This window comes from Capra hircus, chromosome 16 (genome assembly GCF_001704415.2).
Source record: "Capra hircus breed San Clemente chromosome 16, ASM170441v1, whole genome shotgun sequence".
NCBI classification, from domain to species: domain Eukaryota; kingdom Metazoa; phylum Chordata; class Mammalia; order Artiodactyla; family Bovidae; genus Capra; species Capra hircus.
The window spans coordinates 37,224,589-37,250,358 of record NC_030823.1 but is presented as its reverse complement, the minus strand read 5'-3'; the positions used below and the strand labels follow the sequence as shown (position 1 = coordinate 37,250,358).

The 25,770-nt window shown below is 39.5% G+C and overlaps 1 protein-coding gene across 1 annotated transcript; it reads right to left on the bottom strand.

Moving 5' to 3' along the window:
- Positions 435-25,770, bottom strand: LOC102173405 (putative dimethylaniline monooxygenase [N-oxide-forming] 6). The gene is made up of 8 exons (XM_005690634.3): positions 25,466-25,770; positions 18,075-18,263; positions 16,652-16,814; positions 14,370-14,512; positions 12,397-12,596; positions 5,789-6,144; positions 2,991-3,063; positions 435-1,227 (listed from the first exon to the last, which is right to left on the bottom strand). The coding sequence occupies exons 1-8, from the start codon at positions 25,595-25,597 to the stop codon at positions 885-887; spliced, it is 1,599 nt and encodes a 532-aa protein (XP_005690691.1). The 5' UTR covers positions 25,598-25,770; the 3' UTR covers positions 435-884.

The window sequence follows — 25,770 nt, the reverse complement described above, 5'->3', positions numbered from 1 at the left end:
CTCAACTGATGCAGAAAAAAGTAGTTGAAAAAGACAAAATCCATTCTTGGTGAAAATTGTCAGAAAACTAGGAACAAAAGGAATGTTCTTCAATTTAATGAAAAATCTATAGCTAGATCATGTTTAATGGTAAAAGACTGAATGTTTTATTCCTAAGACCAAGAACAAGGCAAGGATGTCTGATCTCCCCACTTTTATCCAAAATACTGGAGTTTCTAGTCAGTGCAATAATGCAGAAAAAGAAATAAAAGACATTTAATTATAAATGAGAGAAATAAAATGTCTTTATTTTTAGACAACATGATTGTTTATGTAGAGTATATAGGATCTACATAAAGTTCCTAGAACAAAGGAGTGCATTTCTATATACTAGCAATAAACAATAAGAAATTAAAAAATTAAACTATAATATTCAAAAATGCTTAATACTCAGGATAAACATGACGTAAAATGGGCACAGTGCTAAAAACTACAGAGGAAGAAATTAAAGATCTAAAATGGAGAGATATACAGTGTCATGAGTTATAAGACTTAACATTTTTTGTGATGTAAATTCTCCCCATGACCAAACACACTTTAAAAAGCTTATTAAACTTTATTCAGCCAACAAATCTGGGCTCACTCCCATATACCCTCCCATCTTTTTCTTTATCTTGATCATCTCCAAACTTGCCAATTCAGTATGTGAAAATCTATTTAAAGTATAGATTCTTATCATAAAGGTAGATACTATTTTCCATTTTATTTAGACTTTAGTCAGATGGGCTAGGATTTATTCTTATATCTGCAAGAAAGGAAACAACAGCTGTAAAATTTAATATATGTATATACATATCTGCAATTAAACTTCTAGGCTGAATTCTGAGACCCAAATAAATTTCTTATCAATGAAATGCAAGTAAAACAGCCAGAAGAAGCACTGGGAATAAAAGAATTTTAAGCAAATTGTAAAAGGGTTGGGGTCTTTTAGCTTCACTGACAGCTCTTGTCCTGGTTGGCTTTAATGTCCTGTCCCATTGGGTCAGGATGGCATTTCTGGCCCCATCCCACTTCCCTGGTCCCATCAGTCGAAACTGGTATGGGCTACAAGGACCAAAGTACACCTCCAGGGCCAGCTGGGGATCAGTCAGGAAGAGCCATGGTATGTTAGGTTTGGCCCCTATGAAGGAGCCCAGTTCATCCATGTATGTGATGTAATCTGTCTGCAAAGTCTGGCTCTGGCCAAACCTGAGGAAACAAAATAACACATTGCAATGAGTGCCACATTTGTAAACAGAGGCACAAATTTCATTTTTTTTTTTTTAAACTTTCAGAAAAGTAGCATTTTACTCAGATGGTAAAGCGTCTGTCTACAATGCGGGAGACCCGGGTTTGATCCCTGGGTTGGGAAGATCCCCTGGAGAAGGAAATGGCAATCCACTCCAGGACTATTGCCTGGAAAATCCCATGGACAGAGGAGCCTGGTAGGCTATAGCCCACGGGGTCGCAAAGAGTTGGACACGACTGAGCGACTTCACTTTCACTTACCTCCAGTAATACCCCATGAATACTCTCTTTTCTCACAACATAGAATGCATCATATGTTCTTTGACTTAAATGACCTGTTTTTGTTTTTTCCTCTCCTTTCTGGCCTCTATTCAACTATGATGTCATTTTGGGCTTTTGCTTCTAGCCATGGGTGAACTGACCCTAGGGTCTCAAGGTGACTGATTAACTTAGTCTTTGATACATGAGTATTCTTTATATGACACTTGCTTAAGATCTTCTCCAGAGTTAGATTTTTATATTGATGTGTTTTAAATTGGGTTTATGAATAGTTTTAATATTTGCTGCAATTTATAAATTGTTTCATACATTTAGTTGGAATGTGATCTCATTTGCTTTTAGAAACTCTTAAGAATAAGATTGACATTAAGGCCTCTCTTTCCCCTCCTCTTTCTTCTTACTGGCTTCAGTCATAAAGGGTAGTAAGCAGAGTAAGCTGCATGAACTGTTAGCACATAGAAGTGCTCATTTCACAGAGCTGTCCTATGAACTGGAGGAGGTGCAGGGGAGGTATTTTTTGGCTGATCTTTTTATTTTTTAAAAAAACTATTTTAATTGGAGGATAATTACAATATTGTGATGGTTTTCTGTATGAAATAGGGAAGGTTTTGTTGAGTCTGAGTATACCCATGTCTTCTCTTCTTTAGGCCCTTAGCCAATGACTTTCTTGGCCCTTTAATGAATGACATGTTAGAGATTTTAAAGTAGAAATACTTCCTATATGGTCACTTATTCATCTATATGTGATCCATTACCTAATTATTTTTAATAGATTTTAATGTTTAATTTAAAAAGGACTGAATTTTATAAGAGTGATTAACACAAAAGAGTACATTTATACATCTGATGTTGAGTCACTTAACTTCCTACCAGTCCCATTTATGGTTACGTGAAAACTCATGATTGGATGGATCAGAAGTGACTATTCTTTTAGTAGAAAATATTAGGGCAGGTGAACTCTATTTAATACTGTATTTGGTTTTCTTGTTACAGCATTGCCACTGCTCACTTTCCAGTTAGCTAATTTGTGGTAGACATGTGGCTGATGGGAAAGAAGCTCTTGGGAAAACAGTCATTTCTCAACCTCAGCGCTATTGACAATTTGAGATAGATAATTCTTTGTATAGGTGGACTGTCCTCTGCATTCCTGGTTTCTACCCATTAGATACCAGTAGCATGCTCTCTTCACTTGGAATGACCAGAAATGTCTCCAGATTTTGCCAAATGTCCCCTGCGGGGGAAAATCACCCCTGTTTGAGAACCTGTGTGCTAGCATTATAGAGGAGAAATATAATGATTATTATTTGCCCATCTAATACTGCTTGATTATAACAAGTGTTTCAAAAATGTGAACTGACTAATGACAAGGTTATAGAATCTATTAATGTTTTCCTATATAAAAGGCAAATTTTAAGATTTGTTCATTAGCAAGTACCATCTCTTACCATTTGAGTTTCTTCCCCATTTTCTCCTCAATGTCATCCATCATTTCATTTGTAGTTGGCAAGGTACATGAATCTAAAAAAGAAATGAAGTCAGAGATATTGAAAAAGAAAAAGAAATCAGAAATATGCAATTACACATGATGAATTTCATTTAGTGTTTATGAACTATATCCATAACAGATTTTCTATCAAGAGGAACTATCTTTAGTGTGTTTAGCAGAATAACAATTCACAGAAACAAAGATTTGAGAAGCCAATGAACTTGCTCTGGGAATTGCAAAGCTGGCCTTCCATGAGATAGTGACAGTGGAAAAGTTTGTAGCTTCAAGTGACTGAGTCTTATACTTCTGATGACATTATGGAGGGCCTAATCCTCAATATGACTCATGCATATAATAGCTTACCAGTGTCTTCATATTTCTTTCTGCATCCTCTTACCAAGAATGATCTCAAGAGATAGTCTGGTAAAATAATTCAATCTAAGGTCCATGGCAATTCAATTGGGACAATGGAAGGAAATCTGGATTTTCCAACATCAGCCTGTAGCCAAGGAGGATATTTTAAGGGATGACAGAAAATTTTTAGTTTTTTGTAAATTTCACATTAATGGAGGCCTCTTCCAATTGCTAACTGTAGCTCATTTGGCTCTGTAATAATGGCAGGGGATATATGACATTCTCGTGAATACTCCCCAATCATTGTTAGTATCTCACCTCAGCCTGCTGGTACCCTGTGGTCAGATATTTGCTGTGCCCCTATGAGAAAGTAAGGGACCAGAATTCTGGTCATTTTGCTCGGTGTATCTTAAGTGCCAAGACAGAGCCTTGTGCATAGCAGGTGTTCAGTGAATATTTGTTGAATGAATAAATGATGCCCTTAATTTTATGTGGGCTTCCCTGGTGGCTCAGAGGTTAAAGTGTCTGCCTGGAATGCAGGAGACCCGGGTTCGATCCCTGGGTCGGGAAGATCCCCTGGAGAAGGAATTGGCAACCCACTCCAGTACTCTGGCCTGGAGAATCCCATGGAGGGAGGAACCTGGTAGGCTACAGTCCATGGGGTCACAAAGAGTCGGACACGACTGAGTGACTTCACATTCACTTTCACTTTCACTTAGTTTTATGTAAATTTCTTGGATATATGAACTGTATCTGATCTTCCCATAAGAGTGTTGTGCCTTTCAAGAGAAAAAGATAATAGGATCACTTACAAAAGATTTCATGATGGGTTTTTGAAAGTAATGAACCTTCATGGTACATTTGAAATAGAAATTTACTTGTCCACAACATGTTAAGAAAACATACACATATGCTCTTTGATTGTAACTTTTTCTTTATTACCTACAGTCTAAATTTCTATGGACAGTATGTTAGGTAAGGTACAACTATACTGGCCAAGGTTTTTGAATCCTTGAATAAAAGCACACTTTAACAGTGGTGATCAATATGATTCAGTTCAGTTCAGTTCAGTTGCTCAGTCGTGTCCAACTCTGCGACTCCATGAACTGCAGCATGCCAGGCTTCCCTGTCCATCACCAACTCCCTGAGTTTACTCAAACTCATCTCCATGGGGTCAGTGATGGCATCCAACCACCTCATCCTCTGTTGTCCCCTTCTCCTCCTGCCTTCAATCTTTTCCAGCATCAGGGGCTTTTCAAATGAGTCAGCTCTTTGCATCAGGTGGCCAAAGTATTGGAGTTTCAGCTTCAGCACCAGTCCTTCCAATGAACACCCAGGACTGATCTCCTTTAGGATGGACTGGTTGGATCTCCTTGCAGTCCAAGGGACTCTCAAGAGTATTCTCCATCACCACAGTTCAAAAGCATCAATTCTTTGGTGCTCAGCTTTCTTTATAGTCCAACTCTCACATCCATACATGACTACTGGAAAAACCATAGCCTTGATGAGATGGACCTTTGTTGGCAAAGTAATGTCTCTGCTTTTGAATATGCTGTCTAGGTTGGTCATAACTTTCCTTCCAAGGAGTAAGCGTCTTTTAATTTCATGGCTGCAGTCACCATGTACACAGTCAGCCACTGTTTCCCCATCTATTTGCCATGAAGTCATGGGACCAGATGCCATGATTTTAGTTTTCTGGAGTAAATTAAATCAATTTTGAGACATTGTTTTTCTCCATGTAACCCTTATATTCTTAATTTGTCCACACAAACATGTTACCTCTGAAGCCCATAGGATCCAGGTGGAGGAAGGGGGAGAAGATTATCAACAGAGCATAGAAGTGGCCTGACACTGCTGTTTTGACAGAGTTGACACCAATAATGTCTCCAGCATGACCTGACACCCATCAGGGCCCTTTCAGTCTTTGCAGTGTAACTTGACATTGCAGTGACCCACTGCTGTCCTCTTGCTTTTATAGGCTTTCAAAGTCCTATCAATCCCCTATGAGAAGTTTAAGCCCTCTGACATAGATTGTAAGGCCCTCCATGCTCTGGTTCCTTCCTTCCTTCCTTTCTTGCTACTCTCTACCTCTGCTTTATATTTCATTACACCAAAATGCTTCTTATTCTTCACACATTCCATGCTGAGTCTTACCTTTATACCTTTCCTCAGGCTGTTCGATTTTTAGACAATAACTTACAACCCAGTTATCCTCACCACAACACCCTAAACCTTTCCCTGTTGTAGCATTCCTGCTACCCTGTTTTAAGCTCTGTGAGGTCAAGGCTCATGTCTGTCTTATTCCCTTTATATCCCCAGCACCTGTCACAGAGCTTGGCATGCAGTATGTGCTTAGTAAATATTTGTTGACTAAATGAATGAAAGACAGAATGGCCCACTTACTTGCAAATACTTTAACAGCCCAGCGGGCCTGCAGGTCAGCTGTGGGGATGGCAGCACCAAGGGACTGGACAAGGCCAATCACAGCCAAGGTTGGCTTTTCCAAGAATGGGGGGAAGATGCCTTTGAACAAGGTGACCTCATTATTTCTGCTTTTGATGATGGAGTCATCAAGGAAGGGGTAGGCATAACCATAGCCTGTTGCGAAGATGACATAATCAATGGCCTCAAACACTGTCCCATCCTCAAATATGGCTGAAGTCTCTGTAAACTCCTTCACATTGGGCTTGATGGATACAGTGCCACATAGGATGCGGGAGGGGAGCTCATCATTGAACACAGGCTCTTTCCTCAAGGTGCTGTGGAGAAACAAGAGAAAGAGGCCCATGCTATAAAGTACCTCATTTCCAAGAAATATCTGCAACAGTCCATAGCACTGAAACCAAATTTAAGCAGTTGAACATCAGCATGAAGACATAGAGGGCAACTAAACTCTCTTCTTTTGGGAAAGTTCTTTCCTGTTGATGTTAATAGTCCTTAAGAACATCTGTTTGACATACGGATGGCCAACAGGCACATGAAAAGATGTTCAACATTGCTAATTTTTAGAGAAATAATAAACTACAATGATGCACTAACTCACACTGGTTAGAATGGGAATCATTGAAAAGTCTACAAATAATAATTAGGAATTTCAGATACATACTACTATATAAAATAAGCACAGGGAAATGTATTCAGTATCTTTTATTAACCTGTAATAGAAAAGAATCTAGAAAAGAATATATTTTAACTGAATATATCTATATGTCCTCCATCCCTTAGAAGAAACAGAGTAGCCCTCATAGTCAGTACTTGGGTGCAATCTCAAGAATGACAGAATGATCTCTGTTCAGTTCAGTTGCTCAGTTGTGCCCAGCTCTTTGTGACCCCATGGACTGTAGCACACGAGGCCTCCCTGTCCATCACCAACTCCCGGAGTTTACTCAAACTCATGTCCATTGAGTTGGTGATGCCATCCAACCATCTCATCTTCTGTTGTCCCTTTCTCCTCCTGCCTTAAATATTTCCCAGCATCAGGGTCTTTCCAGGTGAGTCTGTTCTTCGCATCAGGTGGCCCAAGTATTGGAGTTTCAGCTTCAGCACCAGTCCTTCCAATGAACATTCAGGACTGATTTCCTTTAGGATGGAATGGTTGGATCTCTTTGCAGTCTAAGAGACTCTCAAGAGTCTTCTCCAACACCACAGTTCAAAAGCATCAATTCTTCGGCGCTCAGCTTTCTTTATAGTCTAACTCTCACATCCATACATGACTACTGGAAAAACAATAGCTTTGACTAGACCAATCTTTGTCAGTAAAGTAATGTCTCTGCTTTTTAATATGCTGTCTAGGTTAATCATAACTCTTCTTCCAAGGAGCAAGGGTCTTTTAATTTCATGGCTGCAGCCACCATCTGCAGTGATTTTGGAGCCCCCCAAAATGAAGTCTGACACTCTTTCCATTGCTTCCCCTTCTATTTACCATGAAGTGATAGAATCAAATGTCATTATCTTAGTTTTCTGAGTGTTGAGTTTTAGCCAGCCTTTTCACTCTCCTCTTTCACTTTCATCAAGAGGCTCTTTAGTTCTTCTTCACTTCCTGCCATAAGGGCGGTGTCATCTGCATATCTGAGGTTATTGATATTTCTCCTGGCAATCTTGATTCCAGCTTGTGCTTCATCCAGCCCAGCATTTCTCATGATGGACTCATTGTCAAGGCAAAAAGGACATCTTTTTTTGGTGTTAGTTCTAGAAGGTATTGTAGGTCTTCATAAAACCATTCAGCTTCAGCTTCTGTCTAAAGGACAGAAATGGTATGGACCTAACAGAAGCAGAGGATATTGGGAAGAGGTGGAAAAAATACACAGAAGAACTATACAAAAGAGATCTTCATGACCAAGATAACCATGATGGTGTGATTACTCACCTAGAGTTAGACATCCTAGAATTTGAAGTCAAGTGGACCTTAGGAAGCATCACTACAAACAAAGCTAGTAGAGGTGATGAAATTCCAGTTGTGCTATTTCAAATGCTAAAAGATGATGCTGTGAAAGTGCTGCACGCAATATGCCAGAAAATTGGAGAACTCAGCAGTGGCCACAGGACTAGAAAAGGTCAGTTTCCACTCCAATCCCAAAGAAGGGCAATACCAAAGGATGTTTAAACCACTGCACAATTGCACTCATCTCACATGCTAGCAAAGAAATGCTCAAAATTCTCCAATCCAGGCTTTAACAGTATGTGAACAGAGAACTCCCAGATATTCAAGCTGGATTTAGAAAAGACAGAGGAACTAGAGATCAAATTGCCAAAATCCACTGGATCATAGAAAATGCAAGAGAATTTCAGAACATCTACTTCTGCTTTATTGATTATGCCAAAGCCTTTGACCATGTAGATCACAACAAACTGGACAATTTTTCAACAGATGGGAATATCATACCACCTTACCTGCCTCCTGAGAAATCTGTATCCAGGACAAGAAGCAACAGTTAGACCCGAACATGGAACAACAGACTGGTTCCAAATTGGGAAAGGAGTATGTCAAGGTTGTATATTGTCACCCTGTTTATTTAACTTATATGCAGAGTACATCATGCGAGATGCCAGGCTGGATGAAGCACAAGTTGGAATCAAGATTGCTGGGAGAAATATCAATAATCTCAGATATGCAGATGATACCACACTTATAGCAGAAAGTAAAGAGAAACTAAAGAGCCTCTTGATGAAAGTGAAAGAGGAGAGTGAAAAAGTTGGCTTAAAGCTCAACATTCAGAAAATGAAGATCATGGCATCCGGTCCCATCACTTCATGGGAAATAGATGGGAAACAGTGGAAACAGTGACAGACTTTATTTTCTTGGGCTCCAAAGTCACTGCAGATGATGACTGCAGCCTTGAAAATAAAAGACCCTTGCTTCTTGGAAGAAAGGTTATGATCAACCTAGACAGCATATTAAAAAGCAAAGACATTACTGACAAAGGTTGGTCTAGTCAAAGCTATGGTTTTTCCAGTAGTCATGTATGGATGTGAGAGTTGGATATAAAGAAAGCTGAGTTTTGAAGAATGGATGCTTTTGAACTGTGGTGCTAGAGAAGACTTGAGAGTCCTTTGGACTGCAAGGAGATCAAACAAGTCAATCCTAAAGGAAATCAAGTCCTGAATATTCATTGGAAGGACTGATGCTGAAGCTGAAACTCCCAATACTTTGGTTCCCTTGATGCAAAGAACTGACTCTTTGGAAAAGACCCTGATGCTGGGCAAGATTGAAGGCAGGATGAGAAGGGGACAACAGAGGATGAAATGGTTGGATGGCATCATCTATTCAATGGACATGAGTTTGAGAAAACTCTGGCAATTGGTGATGGACAGGGAAGCCTGGCATGCAGCAGTCCATGGGGTTGCAAAGAGTTGGACACGACTGAGTGACTGAATTGACTGAATATATATATATATATTTAACTGAATTACTTTGTATACCTAAAACATTGTAAATAAACTATACTTCAATTAAAATGTCTGCAAATATTAAATGCTGGAGAGGGTATGGAGAACAGGGAACCCTCCTACGCTGTTTGTGTGAATGTAAATTGATGCAGCCACTATGAACAACAGTATGGATTTTCCTTCGAAAACTAAAAATAGAAAAGGATACTTGCACCTCAATATTCATTGTAGCACTGTTTATAATATCCAAGACATAAAAGCAATCTCAGTGTCCATTGACAGATGAATGGATAAAATAGATGTGGTACACACACACACACGCACACACACACTCACACACACACAGGAATATTACTCAGCCATAAAAAAGAATGAAATAATGCTATTTGCAGTAACGTGGATGGACCTAGATATTATCATACTAAGTGAAATAAGATAAAGACAAATATCATATGACATCACTTACTTGTGGAATCTTTAAAAATGGTACAAACGAATGATATAAATTCACAGACAGAGAAAACATACTTACGGTTACTGAAGGGGAAATGAGGAATGGATAAGTTGGGAAACTGGGTTTAACGGCTACACAACTACTATGTATAAAATGCCCTTCTCTAGTGCTTCAGATGGTAAAGAATCAGCCTGCAATGCCGGAGGCCCAGGTTTGATCCCTGAGTCAGAAAGATCCCTTGGAGGAGGGCCTGGCAACCCACTCCAGTATTCTTTTCTGGAGAATTCCATGGACAGAGGAGCCTGGCATGCTACAGTCTGTGGGGTCACAAAGAGTTGGACATGACTGAGCAACTTCCACTTTACATTTTCTGTATACAAAATAGGTAAACAGCAAAGACCTGCATAGCACAAAGAACTATATTCAACATCTCATAATAATGTATAGTGGAAAAGAATCTGAAAAAGAACACGTATGTATAATAATCACTTCACTACACCCGAAACATTGTAAATCAACTGTACTTAAAAAAATAAAGAATATCTGTCTGAGCTGCTTCTTTTGGCTTCTTGAAACTTGAATATTCTCTTGTGGATAACTTAAACTATTTGAAGACTCACCAAATAGATGAGGATAAAACTAATTCCTAGTCACAATAAAGTTGTTAAGAGTGCTGACTGTGGAACCAGGTGGTCCAACTTCATAACCTAGCTCCTTCTCTTACTAGCTGCTGCTTCTCTGTATTTGTATTTTGTATTATATGGAAAATAGGGATAGTACAGAAGCTATCTCGTAAAATTGTTGTGAGAGTCAAATGAACAGTTATCTGTAAAGCACCTAAAACAGTGCCTGGCATGTGCAAGCATCATTATTCTAAGTGAACTGTTATTATAAATAAGCTCTCATTTTACATGAGAAAATCAGATCTACTGTGGTGAGATGTTTTAATGCTATGTTTGGTTTCCTTTCATTAACTGTAGTTGCAAAAAAAAAAAAAAAAGTACAATGTTGATACTGCACTTCAGTTGCCAAAATTCTAGGAATGCTGTTTTTTGATGACATTCCTCATTTTGACTTAAGTTTCCTTCAAGGATTCTGGAGTTTCCTCTAACTATCTCAAAGACTAAGAAACTTTATAAATCTTAGAATTTATTTTTTATATTCCACACTGTTCTCTACCTCTTTAATTCTGCAACCTCTTCTTTAACCCTATGGGCAATAAGTAAGTCACAGCCAAACCTGTTTTTCTCCCCTGTTACCCTCCCTACAAAGGGAGGAGTGAGAAGGTATCATCAACACCTTTTGGTAATTGGAACCCTTCCTGGATAAGTGGATTTCCAATTCTATGTTTTTATTGTCTGAAGGAAAAAGCCAAAATATGGTTTGCAGTTACTATTACAAGACAAAAAATCTTTACCAGTTCAAGCTCTGAAACTTCTATTACATTAAAAATTTTTTTTAAATGCATGAAATCAACATTTTTCTCAAGAGGGTATTGCAGTCTGCCAGACAAAGTAAGATAAGTGCTACAGAGTGAGAATTTGCTATTAAACCTTGTATTTATTACTACAGTTTACAATTTGCTCTCACTTTTTAAGCCTGTATTTCTAATCACAATGAAAAGCTTTTGCTTTTCATGGACCAAAGATGAAATTTCTGAGGAAATCTTTTTTTTCTTACCCACTTAAATGTTCTTTTTTTCAGATATACTGATTCATCTACCTAGATACCTTTTTAATTAGTAGGTGTTGGACTCTGTCTTTATAGAGAAGTAAATAAATGAATCATTAATTTGCCAGGTTACATCATTTCTGTGTCTCTCCCCTGTCTTACATGTTCCATGCCTCCTCACTGTCCTGCAGAAATGTCAACCCTTCCATGGAGGCATGCACATTCATTTTGAGACTCTACTTGCTGAGACATGTTGATTAACACTACTTCGTTAATTGCTCCTCATGCCCATTAGAAGACACTAATATGAACTGATATTTGCAAAGCTTTATAGTTCACAAAGTAATTCTTATATTTTAAATTTCACTGAATACCACAACAGTCTTGAGTACATCTTACTATTGCTATCCATATTCATCTATAAGCATGGACAAAATATTCCTCAAGAAAAACATTTATGAGATGTCTCAGCCCTCAAAATTCTGTGTTATTGCTTGTGGCAACCCCAGATGAAACTTGCATGTTAGGGTGTTCTAGCTACCAGATCCATCCCCACTTTGTATTCTTTCTTGCTACTTTTACCACTAGACTAATTTCAAAAAGGTTTTCATCCCATTCATGGTCTCTAATTATACCATGTCATCTATGCAGTCCTTAATTTAATTTCACCAGGCTTAATGTGGTAACTAAAGCAAGGCTTAGAAAGAATTCAACTTAAACCAGTGCTTCACTTTTTTTAGGGCTTTCCTGGTGGCTCAGAAGTTAAAGCGTCTGCCTGGAATGTGGGAGACCTGGGTTTGATCCCTGGGTCGGGAAGATCCCCTGGAGAAGGAAATGGCAACCCACCAATGGCAACCCACTCCAGTACTCTTGCCTGGAGAATCCCATGGAGGGAGGAGCCTGATAGGCTACAGTTCATGGGGAGTCGCAAAGAATCGGACACGACTGAGTGACTTCACTCACTCACTTTAAATAATAAGATATGTATTATTTGTAGTACCTATTTAAAGGCATCAGGCCGTAGTTCTCATGTTTAAACCACTTGTTCATCTTCTTGACATATAACCAGTCAGAGACAAATGAAGGAAGGGCATTCCGGAGAAAGGATGCAAAGCGGGTAACATACAGCATGTCCCAAGGATAGCCGTCATCCCAAACCCGACTCATGACCCAGGAACCACTTCTGGTGCTGATAATGACCTGGTAGGGAAGGTAACAGATTTCAATATTGCTCTGTAAGAAGTAAGCAGATACAACACAATTCTATGGACATCTATATACGTTATTCAGGTAGGAAAACTTTTAAAGAGGTAGGTCAAGATGAGTAGTCCATGATAGAAGCTAAATAGAGGCAGAACTACCTCTCTTGCTCCACCTCAGAGGGCGAGGGCATAGGTGTTGAAAGAATGACTATCTGACATCTTGGAATATGAGAGTTCTCTGTTCCCTGGTGGCTCAGTGGTAAAGAATCTGCCAGCAGTGCAGTAGCCACAGGAGAGGTGTGTTAGATCGCTGGGTGGGGAAGATCCCCTGGAGGAGGGCATGGTGAGCCACTCCAGTATTCCTGCCTGGAGAATCCCATGAACAGAGGAGCTTGGTGGGCTACAGTCTGAACAAGTCACAGAGAGTCATGCATGACTGAAGTGACTTAGCATGCATGCATTATTCAACTGTGACAAGCGTAATCTTTGCAGACCCTTAAGACTAAAATGGTAGGTCTAGTAAAGATCAGTCAATGGTGGTGGCTGGTGGTAGTTGCTTGGCTGAGTGGGGGAAATGCAGCTAACTTGCTGGCCGAAATTAGCCTGAGGAAATGCCAAGGATTTAATTCTGTTCTCTGTGCCTGGTCTGCTATTCTAGTCCTTACTACACACACACTCCAGGACCCTGGGCAGCTGCTTTAGCCCAAGACAAGCCCAGACTACTTATCTATTTTATCATTTTTGTGATAACCCAAGGGAGTCTGACTTTGAATAATCCTTAGGTATTGTTAAATATCCATTTACGAATTTATTTATTGAGCACCTATTTCCTTTAGAAATATGTTAGTATGTATCTAGGGATATCTCCATATACATTTCCCTTAATATCCAGGTAGGAGCACTTTTAGACGTAGGTCAAGATGAATAGTCCATGATTGAAACTAGGTATTTAGAGGCAGAACTACCCTCTCTCCATCCCAGAGATCAAGTGCGTAGGTGTTGAAAGAATGACTACCTGACACCTGGGAGTAAGAGAGCTCTCTATGCAACTGTGACAAGTTTAATCTTGTATTAGAAATATGTTCAGTTCTTTTGGGTTTATTGGTTATGTATGACTCAGCATGGAGTCCTCTGGGAAGCCGTCTTTGACAATTCATCCAGCAAAGTTCGATTATCTAGTCATGGTGCTGCCACAGCCACAACTGAAGTCTCATTGCTTCCTTTCATGATGATCGTGTACCTGTCATCCTACTACTACCCACTGATTCCTTCTTGAAGTCAAGAAGTAGCTTGACTTCTGTGTTTGTTTCTAGCCTGATGCAGTGCTGACACATAAAAAACAGTCTGTTATTTGTTGGCTGTTGAATAGGTAAACAATAGTAAAACCTAAATTTTGTTTCTTCCAGAGTGGTAAGCATAGTACTGTTGCATGGTAGGTGATAAGAAATACTGTTAAATAAATAAAGGCAGAGCTTGACTAGCAACCAGTTTGCTTGGAGGTGATCAGAACATAAAATGAAAACCAAAAATGCATGTTTACGTGTATATACATGCACTTAACTCTGGTTTCAGCAGACTATACTTCCTTATTAGCATGGGACACATTACATTGCTTCACAGGGAGAGTGTCTCAAGTCCTTGATTGGATTGGCATATACAGCAGGGATCTCTTGTGGTGTGACATGGTGAATGCCATCCTCAGTGCTTGGGATACTGCTGTTGTAGCATAGCCATCCGAAGTGTGTTTCCCCAGACCTTTCAGATCTCATACCTGTGTAACCAGACGACTGAGCTCAACAGCAATGTCACATCCTGAGTTTCCCAGGCCAATCACGAGGACCCTCTTCCCCTTGTACACTTCTGGGCCCTTATAGTCCCGGCTGTGGAGGTAGTAGCCTTGAAATCGGTCGAGGCCTAAACAGAACATGGGGAGTGGTTTGAGTTGACTTCCAGAAGAAATGCTTAACAGTCACTTTTCTTCCCCCTACTATTTTTTTAATATAAATTTATTTATTTTAATTGGAGGTTAATTACTTTACAATATTGTATTGGTTTTGCCATATATCAATATGAATCTGCCATGGGTATACACGTGTTCCCCATCCTGAACCCCCCTCCCTCCTTCCTCCCCATACCATCCCTCTGGGTCGTCCCAGTGCACCAGCCCCAAGCATCCTGTATCCTTCATCGAACCTGGACTGACGATTCGTTTCATATATGATATTATATGTTTCAGTGCCATTCTCCCAAATCATCCCACCCTCTCCCTCTCCCTCAGAGTCCAAAAGACTGTTGTATACATCTGTGTCTCTTTTGCTGTCTCGCATACAGGGTTATTGTTACCATCTTTCTAAATTCCATATATATGTGTTAGTATACTGTATTGGTGTTTTTCTTTCTGGCTTTCTTCACTCTGTATAATTGGCTCCAGTTTCATCCACCTCATTCGAACTGATTCAAATGTATTCTTATTAATGGCTGAGTAATACTCCATCGTGTATATGTACCACAGCTTTCTTATCCATTCGTCTGCTGATGGACATCTAGGTTGCTTCCATGTCCTGGCTATTATAAACAGTGCTGCGATGAACATTGGGGTACACATGTCTCTTTCAATTCTGGTTTCCTCGGTGTGTATGCCCATCAGTGGGATTGCTGGGTCATAAGGCAGTTCTATTTTCAGTTTTTTAAGGAATCTCCACACTGTTCTCCATAGTGGCTGTACTAGTTTGCATTCCCACCAACAGTGTAAGAGGGTTCCCTTTTCTCCACACCCTCTCCAGCATTTATTGCTTGTAGACTTTTGGATTGCAGCCATTCTGACTGGCGTGAAATGGTACCTCATTGTGGTTTTGATTTGCATTTCTCTGATAATGAGTGATGTTGAGCATCTTTTCATGTGTTTGTTAGCCCCCCACTATTTTTAAATGTTTGATTCTCCTATTAGCAATTTTAATTTTAAAAATTTCCCTAATTGAAAAGCACTTATCCTTTTAGATATTTTTGGCACTAAATCCCTAACTAATTACTTTTAAAGACTTCATAAAAAACTTAAGGAATTTGAACTTATATTTGCTAATAATCATAGTATTTGTTGAGGATTTACTTGTCTTAGTCATTTAATCCTGATAACAGCTCTGAATGGTAGGTACTAGTATTATCTCTATTTTAAAAGAAAAGGAAATTGAAACAAAGAAGTTCAGTGAGTTCTCTAGGGTTACATGATAAGTATCTAGTAGAATAAGGAGTTGAGCCCAGGTATCTACATTCAGAACCCCTAAATATTCTGCCTCTTAGCATTTATTCTGTTAATATTCTATTATCCCTTAATCTCTACTCTTTTAATTACCTTGTTTTATGAACAATATGGGCCTCCCTTGTGGCTCGGCTGGTAAAGAATCTGCGTGCAGTGCAGGAGACCTGGGTTTGATCCCTGGGTTAGGAAGATCCCCTGGAGAACTCCATGGACTGTATAGTCCATGGGGTCGCAAAGAATCAGACACGACTGAGCGACTTTCACTTTAACTTATATGAACACCAGCCTCTGCGTATGAGCTCTAATATTTTTGAGGGGAAGCATTCCTGTTGCGAAGGAAGGAATGAGGGAAGGAAAATAGGAAGGAAGGAGAGGGGGAAGCAAGGAGGAGGAAAGAGGAAGGAAAGATGAAGAAAGGAAAAAGGAAGGGAGGTTGCTTATGTGTTTATTTGCTATTTGCCACTTCTGCAGAGTAATGAAATGTATCGCTACACACTCGCACACATACATACTCACACAGTCACTGTGATTTTTAAAGTTAATTTGCAAAATGTGGATATAGATGAAATTTTAAGACCCAAGTTTGTTCTCTATGGACCTGTGTCTTCATCTAATCTCTGACCTGCAAGTCCTTGATTCTTTTAGGATGAAGGCAATGATGAGTATATTTGACATATCATCACACAATTAAAAAATATTTGGAACCTTAAGAATGATCATTATGTACAATCTGTGGAAAACTCTATCTTATTCCATGATATTTGTGTATAAGATTCTTATATATTTTCCAAGCTTACCAGGAAAGGAATCCGTTGGTAGATTGGGGTACACATGATGTCCTGAACAGATCATTACAGCATCAAAAATAGTAGATTCCTGTTTCTCATCCTTTTCTGAAACAATTTCCCATTGGCCAGTGATCAAGAAGTCGGGACATTTCTTTATACTAGTAACCAGGGTCTTAAAGAAAACCAGAAAGAAATTGCTTCTTTTTACAGTTCTACAAGGTGTTTTTTTTTTTTTTTTTTTTTGTTCCTTGCAGTATTTCTGTGGAAAAAATAATTGTTGTGTGTTCTCATGGTCATTGAGAATAATGTGGAAAGGCATTAAAATAGGAAGTCAGTGAATCTTCAAATTTCACAAGAATAATTACTCACTGGGGGATATTTATTTTTCTGACATCTGGTTAGTAGATTTGGGATACTTTGCACTGAGTATTCCTATGAAAGGTGCCATATCATTTGCTTGCTGTCACCCTGCATTGACATCCATGGCTGCTTCCTCTCTAGCTTCCTCTTCTATCTACTCCAATAATATGCGATTATCTCAGGCTTCAATCCTTGATCTCTGTTTTGCAATATAAGGACACTATCCTTTGGAAATATTAGTCACTTCCATTGTAAGACTATTATGTTGATATCAGCTCAGTTCAGTCACTCAGTTGTGTCTGACTCTTTGCGACCCCATGGACTGCAGCATGTCAGGCTTCCCTATCTATCACCAACTCCTGGAGCTTGGTATAAGTAAAATTATTTAAAATTTAATCGGATAAATAAATAAAATATTAAGTAAAGTTCCAATTTATGATTTTGCTTCTTATTTTCCCCACTATATATATATATATATATATATATATATATATATATATATATATATATATATATATGTGCTCTGCACATAACTAATGGGTTGAAGTTGAGTTCTAAACAAATGGGAAGTATTACTTATAATTACGGAGACAGTGCTGCTATGCCATAACTCCTAAGGCTCTTAATCTAAGGAACTAAGTGTGTGAAGAATAAGGGCAATAAAATTACTCTTTTACATAGTTACTCTCTTCTTAAAGGCAGAATCTCTGACAAATGCCACATCTATTAGAATTACAACTCCTTGGGCATTGAACCTATAGAAGTCTAAGTGTGAACTAGAGACTTTGGGGTTGTTTCTAAAACATACGCGTGTGAGGGTGGAAAGTTCATTAGGCTGGTACAGCTGCCTCCACCATTTTCTATGATGTTTTGAAGGCTCTTAGAGACTTTGGAGAACACATTTTAAGGGGAAATAAAAAAATTCATGAGTGCTTTATAATCTGAACCAACATTTGATTGGTGAGGTGTCCAAACCTTTGACTCTATTTTCTAGGATGATGTCCTGTATCTCTGCTTCTCCTCTAATACTTAAACATATTGATGTCAACAGCACATGTTACAAGGTCCTTACCTCAAACTGTATATATCTGAAAAGATTCTTCTTTTGAGCAAATGTCTTTATGTAGTTCTGGACCTTGCTTTGGTGCATGTAGTTCGGGTAATCGTCAGGGTATGGGAAGTCTGGAAAGCACATCATCTCTTTGGAAGAGTTGGTGAACACAGACTTGTAGATGCTGGCTCTGCCTTCTTCTGAATGGTCCTAAGGAGAATAAGATGACAGGAGAATAGATGGTTGGATGGCATCACTGGCTTGATGGACATGAGTTTGAGTAAGCTCCAGGAGTTGGTGATGGGCAGGGAAGCCTGGTGTGCTGCATGCAGTCCATGGGGTTGCAAAGAGTTGGACATGACTGAGCGACCAAACTGAAGAAGAATAATAAGGCTTAAAAAGGAAACCAAGAATGGCATTCCCCTCAGTGACTATTCAATGCTCAGTTGATTGAAACTTTTTCCATATGTTAAAAAAAAAACATGAAAAAAATTGACTGCTGTCTGTAGACATGGAAAGGAAAGCCTTCAACAACACCTGGCACAGAGCTGGTGAATCTTCCATCTTGATCCTTTTACTCTGATTAGCTCCAGTTTAGCTCTTTTTTTTCCCCCCAGTCACAGCACTGGGTCTGATCTCATACTCATTTTAAGAACATTAAGAACATTTAAGAACATAACTAAATAGTCCACTGGATGCTGTGGCTTTTAGCCTATTTGATTGGCTGTATGGAATTCGGTGAACTCTTCTCTTCACTAGCCATAGAACTCTCTAAAGAAGTCATTTCATGAAGGGCTCCTTAGACTGTCGCTTCCTGGGTCCCACCTCTGAATTTCTGTGTGTCTGGGGTGAGGCCTGAGAATGTGTATTTCTGACAAGATCCCTGTGCTGCTGATGCTGTTGGTCCAGGGACCAAGCCTGAGGACCACTTCTGTAGTGTGAATGAATTCTGTGCTTGAGGAGTTCCTGAACTCACCAACTAGTGGCATTCACTCCTCACCAAAGAAACAAAAGAAACAAAAAGCCTTAGAACTTGTGTTAAATTTTGGCATCTTACAGTAAAACCACCATGTAATTGAAAAGTGGCTTCTTTTGAGGAGCGGTGGAAGGCTAAGTTCGAAACAAATATTTCCTCTCTGTTTCAAGAACAGGATAAAAGTTCACAGAATGTGCTGCCTTGAAAGTACATCTGAAAGCTGGCAACCCATCTTTCCCCACATCTTGAAGGAATTCTCATGAAAGGAAGGAAAAGGATGAAATGTTATATTGCTTCTGGATTCAAGACAGCTAACTCCCTCCAGTCCAAAAACCCCAAATGAGAGAACTGTGTCTCTGGGGGGCTGCCTGAGTCTTCACTGTTTCCCCTTAAGTGACAAAAATAAACTTCCTCTACTTGTGGTTGCTGCATTTCTCATGATAAGTAAGCCCAGAGATTTTAACTTTTTAAACCTCTCTTGGAAATTTCTGCTAAGGTCAGAGAAAGGGTGAACACTTTGGCTTGGTGGGTTCTCATGTTTGAGTCTGTTACTGTTCACCCCTAGCCAGTAACTTGTGTTAATGTTTGTGAAAAGGAGTTTTCTAAGCTGCCCACTAAAGGGAGGGCTGAGCTGTGGGTTGGAGACTGGTTTAAAAAATGTATGATTTTGCTCTGAGAAACAGAGATAATAAGACCATGAATTATTTCCATCATTAATGAATTAGTGGACTCCTTCACCACTGGACTCCAGCCAATCTTAACACAAGAAAAGAAGAGTACCTTCCCTGCAGCTCCTTAGAATTTTCCCTAAAAGACTGTTCTGCAAACAGAGGAAAATAAAAATTTCATGTAACAACAGACAGTAGCTCCAGAGAGTTCACATTTTCATTATTTAAATATGTGGGGGTAGTTTGAGCCAGTAGGGAGGAAATTAAGCTCAGATGCTCCCTGATGGCTGGAAGAGCTTGTCATAGACCTAGATGTCTAGGACAAGATGTCACGCTATGGGGCATGTTAGCATTGTCTGTCTTGGGTTGTAATTGTATCCATCTCCTATCATCCCCACTAGAACATAAGTAACTTGAGGGCAAGGTCAGAGACTACTTCAAAACTATTGTGCATGCATTTTAGCAGTCTGCCTTGATCATCTTTCATATTCCCATTTTATCAGTCCCATTTTTGCTTGCTTAGATATACCTTCAAGGTCCAGCTCAAAAGTTGTCCCCTTCTCATGCCTTTCCTTATCTTCCATCCCACACATCGGAAGTCATCTCTACTTTCACCAAGCTCTAATTGTTTTTACTATCCTAATCATATTCTGTTTATTCATTTGTATTATGATTATTCTAAGACTTCTTTTCCCTCTGCTTTTAGAATACTGCATGCCTGCTGTACCTCTTGTTTGCAGCTATGACTAATGTAGTACCCTATGCATAATGAACTCAAATATGTATTTGCTGAATGAATAAAGGAATGAATGAGTGAAACAAAATTTCAGATAGTTCTGGTTCAATACTTTTCCCTTTGCAATCCAAATGACCTATTGTATGTGGCTTGTTGAGCAACCTTTTATTACAGCCACAACAAAATCTTTTGAGGTCATGAGGTCCTATATTAGAGTGTATGAAATTTAAGACATGCTCACATTCAGCCTGCTAGTTTTTAAATCCCATTTGATTTTTATTTTACAGAAAAAGCACACAGAGAAAAGTTCAGAATTCTCAGGTTTCTCTCTCCCAGAATACCTTCTACATGACAGAACTTGTAAGATAAAAGCTTAAGGTAACACACTTTTCAAAAATTCCTCTCTGATACTACAGCATACCAAGCAACTTTTCTTAGAAAAGAGGGAAGAAGTGGGGTGTATGGAGAGGGCGAAAGTTTAGAATATTTGTATATGTTTATACTCCCACACGGAGAAGGCAATGGCATCCCACTCCAGTACTCTTGCCTGGAAAATCCCATGGACAGAGGAGCCTGGTAGGCTGCAGTCCATGGGGTCGCTAAGAGTTGGACACGACTGAGCAACTTCACTTTCACTTTTCACTTTCATGCATTGGAGAAGGAAATGGCAACTCATTCCAGTATTCTTGCCTGGAGAATCCCAGGGCTGGGGGAGCCTGGTGGGCTGCCGTCTATGGGGTCGCACAGAGTCAGATATGACTGAAGCAACTTAGCAGCAGCAGCAGCAGCATACTCCCACAGGGCTTTTGAAAATAATTCTGCTTATACACAACGACTTTATGAGAAAGATATCTTTCCTTCTTGTGGATAACCCAGAGTCTGACTTTGAATCATATTGATCTATCATCTGCTGCTGCTGCTGCTAAGTCACTTCAGTCGTGTCCGACTCTGTGCAAACCCATAGACGGCAGCCCACCAGGCTTCCCCAGCCCTGGGATTCTCCAGGCAAGAACACTGGAGTGGGTTGCCATTTCCTTCTCCAGTGCATGAGAGGGAAAAGTGAAAGTGAAGTCGCTCAGTTGTGTCCAACTCTTAGCGACCCCATGGACTGCAGCCTTCCAGGCTCCTCCATCCATGGGATTTTCCAGGCAAGAGTACTGGAGTGGGGTGCCATTGCCCTCTCTGGATCTATCATCTAGTGCTTCCTAAAATAAATTTCCTGATCTAGCTGTACTGGTTAACTTATAGATCCATGAACATACCATGTTCATTGTCTTCCCTGCACCTTTCATGGATTGCTGGTCACTGCTACCTAGAAGCCTTTCCCACCTGATGCTGGCACACTGCTGGTGTCTGTACTGCTGGGAATGCCCCGCTTTCTGGGGCTGTGTCACATGATGGTTCTTCACTTTTCTCATCTGAGAACATCCTTCAAGTCTCAGCTAAATGTTATCCTATAGGAAATTTCTCTTGACCTGCTAGTATTTTAGGAGTCCAGCCTTATCTAAATCTCAAGGCATTTATTTATTTAATTAACAGTCACCACGGGCTATCTTGTTGTAAAGTTATATAATCTTTTGTTTGTACTCATAGGACCAGACATATTAACATTTTGGAATTTGTAGATTTTTGAAGTTTTTCCTAAAGTATTCCTAGTGAGATCTGGTGCAACACCTTATCATCAAATGTAATAAAACTACTACAGCAAAACCTGGAGTTGGACGAAGACTATATATATAGTGTCATATCAGTTCAATCATGTTTCCTGACCATATGATTTCAGGGCAGGTTTTGCTATTAAATGAGTTTTTCTGTCACGAGATTGTGGACCTTTAGTAAAGCTTGCTACACCAAATGAAGTAGAAACCATTTACATAAAGTGGTTATGACACATATTTGTCATCCCAGGACTTAGTACAAAACTCTGTCAAAATAGATGCTCAGGCAGCACTTAATTACTTCTAATAAGTCAATGCAAAGAAATAGAGGGGAAAAACAGAATGGGGAAGACTAGAGATCTCTTCAAGAATATTAGAGATACAAAGGGAACATTTCATGCAAAGATGGGCTCGATAAAGGACAGAAATGGTATGGACCTAACAGAAGCAGAAGATATTGAGAAGAGGTGGCAAGAGTACACAGAAGAACTGTATAAAAAAGATCTTCATGACCCAGACAAGCATGATGGTGTGATCACTCACCTAGAGCCATATATCCTACAATGTGAAGGCAAGTGGGCCTTAGAAAGCATCACTACAAACAAAGCTAGTGGAGGTGATGGAATTCCAGTTGAGCTATTTAAAATCCTGAAAGATGATGCTGTGAAAGTGCTGCACACAATATGCCAGCAAATTTGGAAAACTCAGCAGTGGCCACAGGACTGGAAAAGGTCAGTTTTCATTCCAATCCAAAAGAAAGGCAATGCCAAAGAATGCTCAAACTACCACACAATTGCACTCATCTCACATGCTAGTAAAGTAATGCTTAAAATTCTGCAAGCCAGGCTTTAGCAATATGTGAAGTGTGAAATTCCAGATGTTCAAGCTGGTTTTAGAAAAGGCAGAGGAACCAGAGATCAAATTGCTAACATCCACTGGCTCATCAAGAAAGCAAGAGAGTTCCAGAAAAACATCTATTTCTGCTTTATTGACTACACCTAAGCCTTGACTCTGTGGATCACAATAAACTGTGGAAAATTCTGAAAGAGTTGGGAATACCAGACCACCTGACTTGCCTCTTGAGAAAGCTGTATCCAGGTCACAAAGCAACAGTTAGAACTGGACATGGAACAACAGACTTGTTCCAAATAGGAAAAGGAGTACGTCAAGGCTGTATATTGCCACCCTGCTTATTTAAGTTATATGCAGAGCACATCATAAGAAATGCTGGGCTGGAAGAAGCACAAGCTGGAATCAAGACTGCCAGGAGAAATATCAATAACCTCAGATATGCAGATGATGCCACCCTTATGGCAGAAAGTGAAGAGGAACTAAAAAGCCTCTTGATGAAAGTGAAAGAGGAGAGAGAAAAAGTTGGCTTAAAGTTCAATATTCAGAAAACTAAGATTATGGCATCTGGTCCCATCACTTCATGGGAAATAGATGGGGAAACAGTGGAAACAGTGTCAGACTTAATTTTTTTGGGCTCCAAAATCACTGCAGATGGTGATTGCATCCATGAAATTAAAAGATGCTTAATCCTTTGTAGGAAAGTTATGACCAACCTAGACAGCATATTAAAAAGCAGAGATATTACCTTGCCAACAAAGGTCCATCTAGTCAAGGCTATGGTTTTTCCTGTTGTCATGTATGGATGTGAGAGTTGGACTGTGAAGTAAGCTGAGTGCCAAAGAATTGATGCTTTTGAATTATGGTGTTGGAGAAGACTCTTGAGAGTCCCTTGGACTGCAGGAAGATCCATCCAGTCCATCCTAAAGAAGATCAGTCCTGGGTATTCATTGGAAGGACTGATGCTGAAGCTGAAACTCCAATACTTTGGCAATCTCATGCGAAGAGTTGACTCACTGGAAAAGACCCTAATGCTGGGTTGAATTGGAGGCAGGAGGAGAAGGGGACGACAGAGGATGAGATGACTGGATGGCATCACCGACTTGATGCACATGAGTTTGAGTGAACTCCAGGAGTTGGTGATGGACACAGAGGCCTGGCATGCTGCGATTCATGGGGTCACAAAGGGTTGGACACGACTGAGTGACTGAACTGAACTGAACTGAATAAGTCAATTAACAACAATTTCATGGTTTAGATTAAGCTGATCATGTCTCCCTGATCAAATGTAAATCAAAAATTGAATTCATAAAGGAAATACCTTGATTATTTCCTAGTGGAAAATACAGATTGATGGTCTGTATTTCATGCAATATTTTAAGAGTTATAGGACCCCCAGAGCAACATATTTTTGCAGGTTGGGCAATACAGAGATCAGGACAGACTGAGGTTACAAGATAAATGATGTGGCTAGAATATCTTCAAGCCAGATAAGTATCATCTATATATGAGCCTAATGGCTAGGAAGTTCAGGATAGACAATCTGGAAGTTCCACAAAGTTGCTTTTTGAAATTTAAGAATTGGTTTTATAATGAATATTTCCTGATTATATTGTTTTTCTAGCTATGAACTTACTGGCAGAGAGAATCATTTTTCTCTCTGGATATGGCCTGACAAGAGTATTTAATATCCATGTACACACCACACACAGTCAAAATTTATAATAACCTATAATATGTGCCTAATAGACATGAATTAATTAAAAAATCATATCCTGCTATAATTGTGAGGCAGGTTAGAAGGAACTTAATTTTCAGCTTCTGCATTTGACTAATAAGCATTTGAAGGGTGGAAGAATAAAGTGACTTTCCTGAAATCTGTCTGCTTAAAAAATCAGAGTTGATATTGGAACTCAGGACTTCTGACCCCAGTCTAGGTTTTTCTTTTTCACATGTCCCCCATGTTCTCAGGATTTAATAGCAATAGGCATAGGATGTTCTCAGGATTTAATAGCAATAGGCATAGGATGTTCTCAGGATTTAATAGCAATAGGCATAGGATGTTCTCAGGATTTAATAGCAATAGGCATAGGGTGTTCTCAGGATTTAATAGCAATAGGCATAGGATGTTCTCAGGATTTAATAGCAATAGGCATAGGATGTTCTCAAGATTTAATAGCAATAGGCATAGGATGTTCTCAGGATTTAATAGCAATAGGCATAGGATCTTTCAGTTACATGGGGAGGCAGTAGTATAGTTTTTCTGTTAACTTCTGACCCTTTAACCCGTAAAAGCCTAGAGATTTGGGCTCTGCCATGTAGGTGGCAACATTTAATGAGCTGGAGAAGTCTTCTTCAGGATAAGCCTTGCTGGTATGAGATAGTTTTAAATGATAGGACTTGAGTAGGATGGGAGAGAGAAGATTTTATTTTTCAGAGCATCTGGAGCATTATGATCAAGTCTGAAAGAACTGTTCACATTTGATTTGCAGTGTAAACCCATCACTTCCTATTGTCTTACTCACCGAGAATTCCCACAAACCTCCAACTTCATTGCTCCTTTCAAAGCAGGTGGGCTCCAGCCCCTCTTCCAGACAACACCGTATGGAGGCCAAGCCACTGACACCGGCTCCAATGATGGCCACTCTCTTCACCATTGTTGCCCGTAGGAGGATCTGGAGAGAACTTCTTCAGAAGATATCCCTAAATACTTAAGTTTTTTCAGTAGAAATAATCAGCTGAGGTTTGTATGTCACAATCCTCATCTTAACACTCAAGAAGACATAGATACACATTAAGAGTTTATGCTAAAAAAAAAAAAGTTTATGCT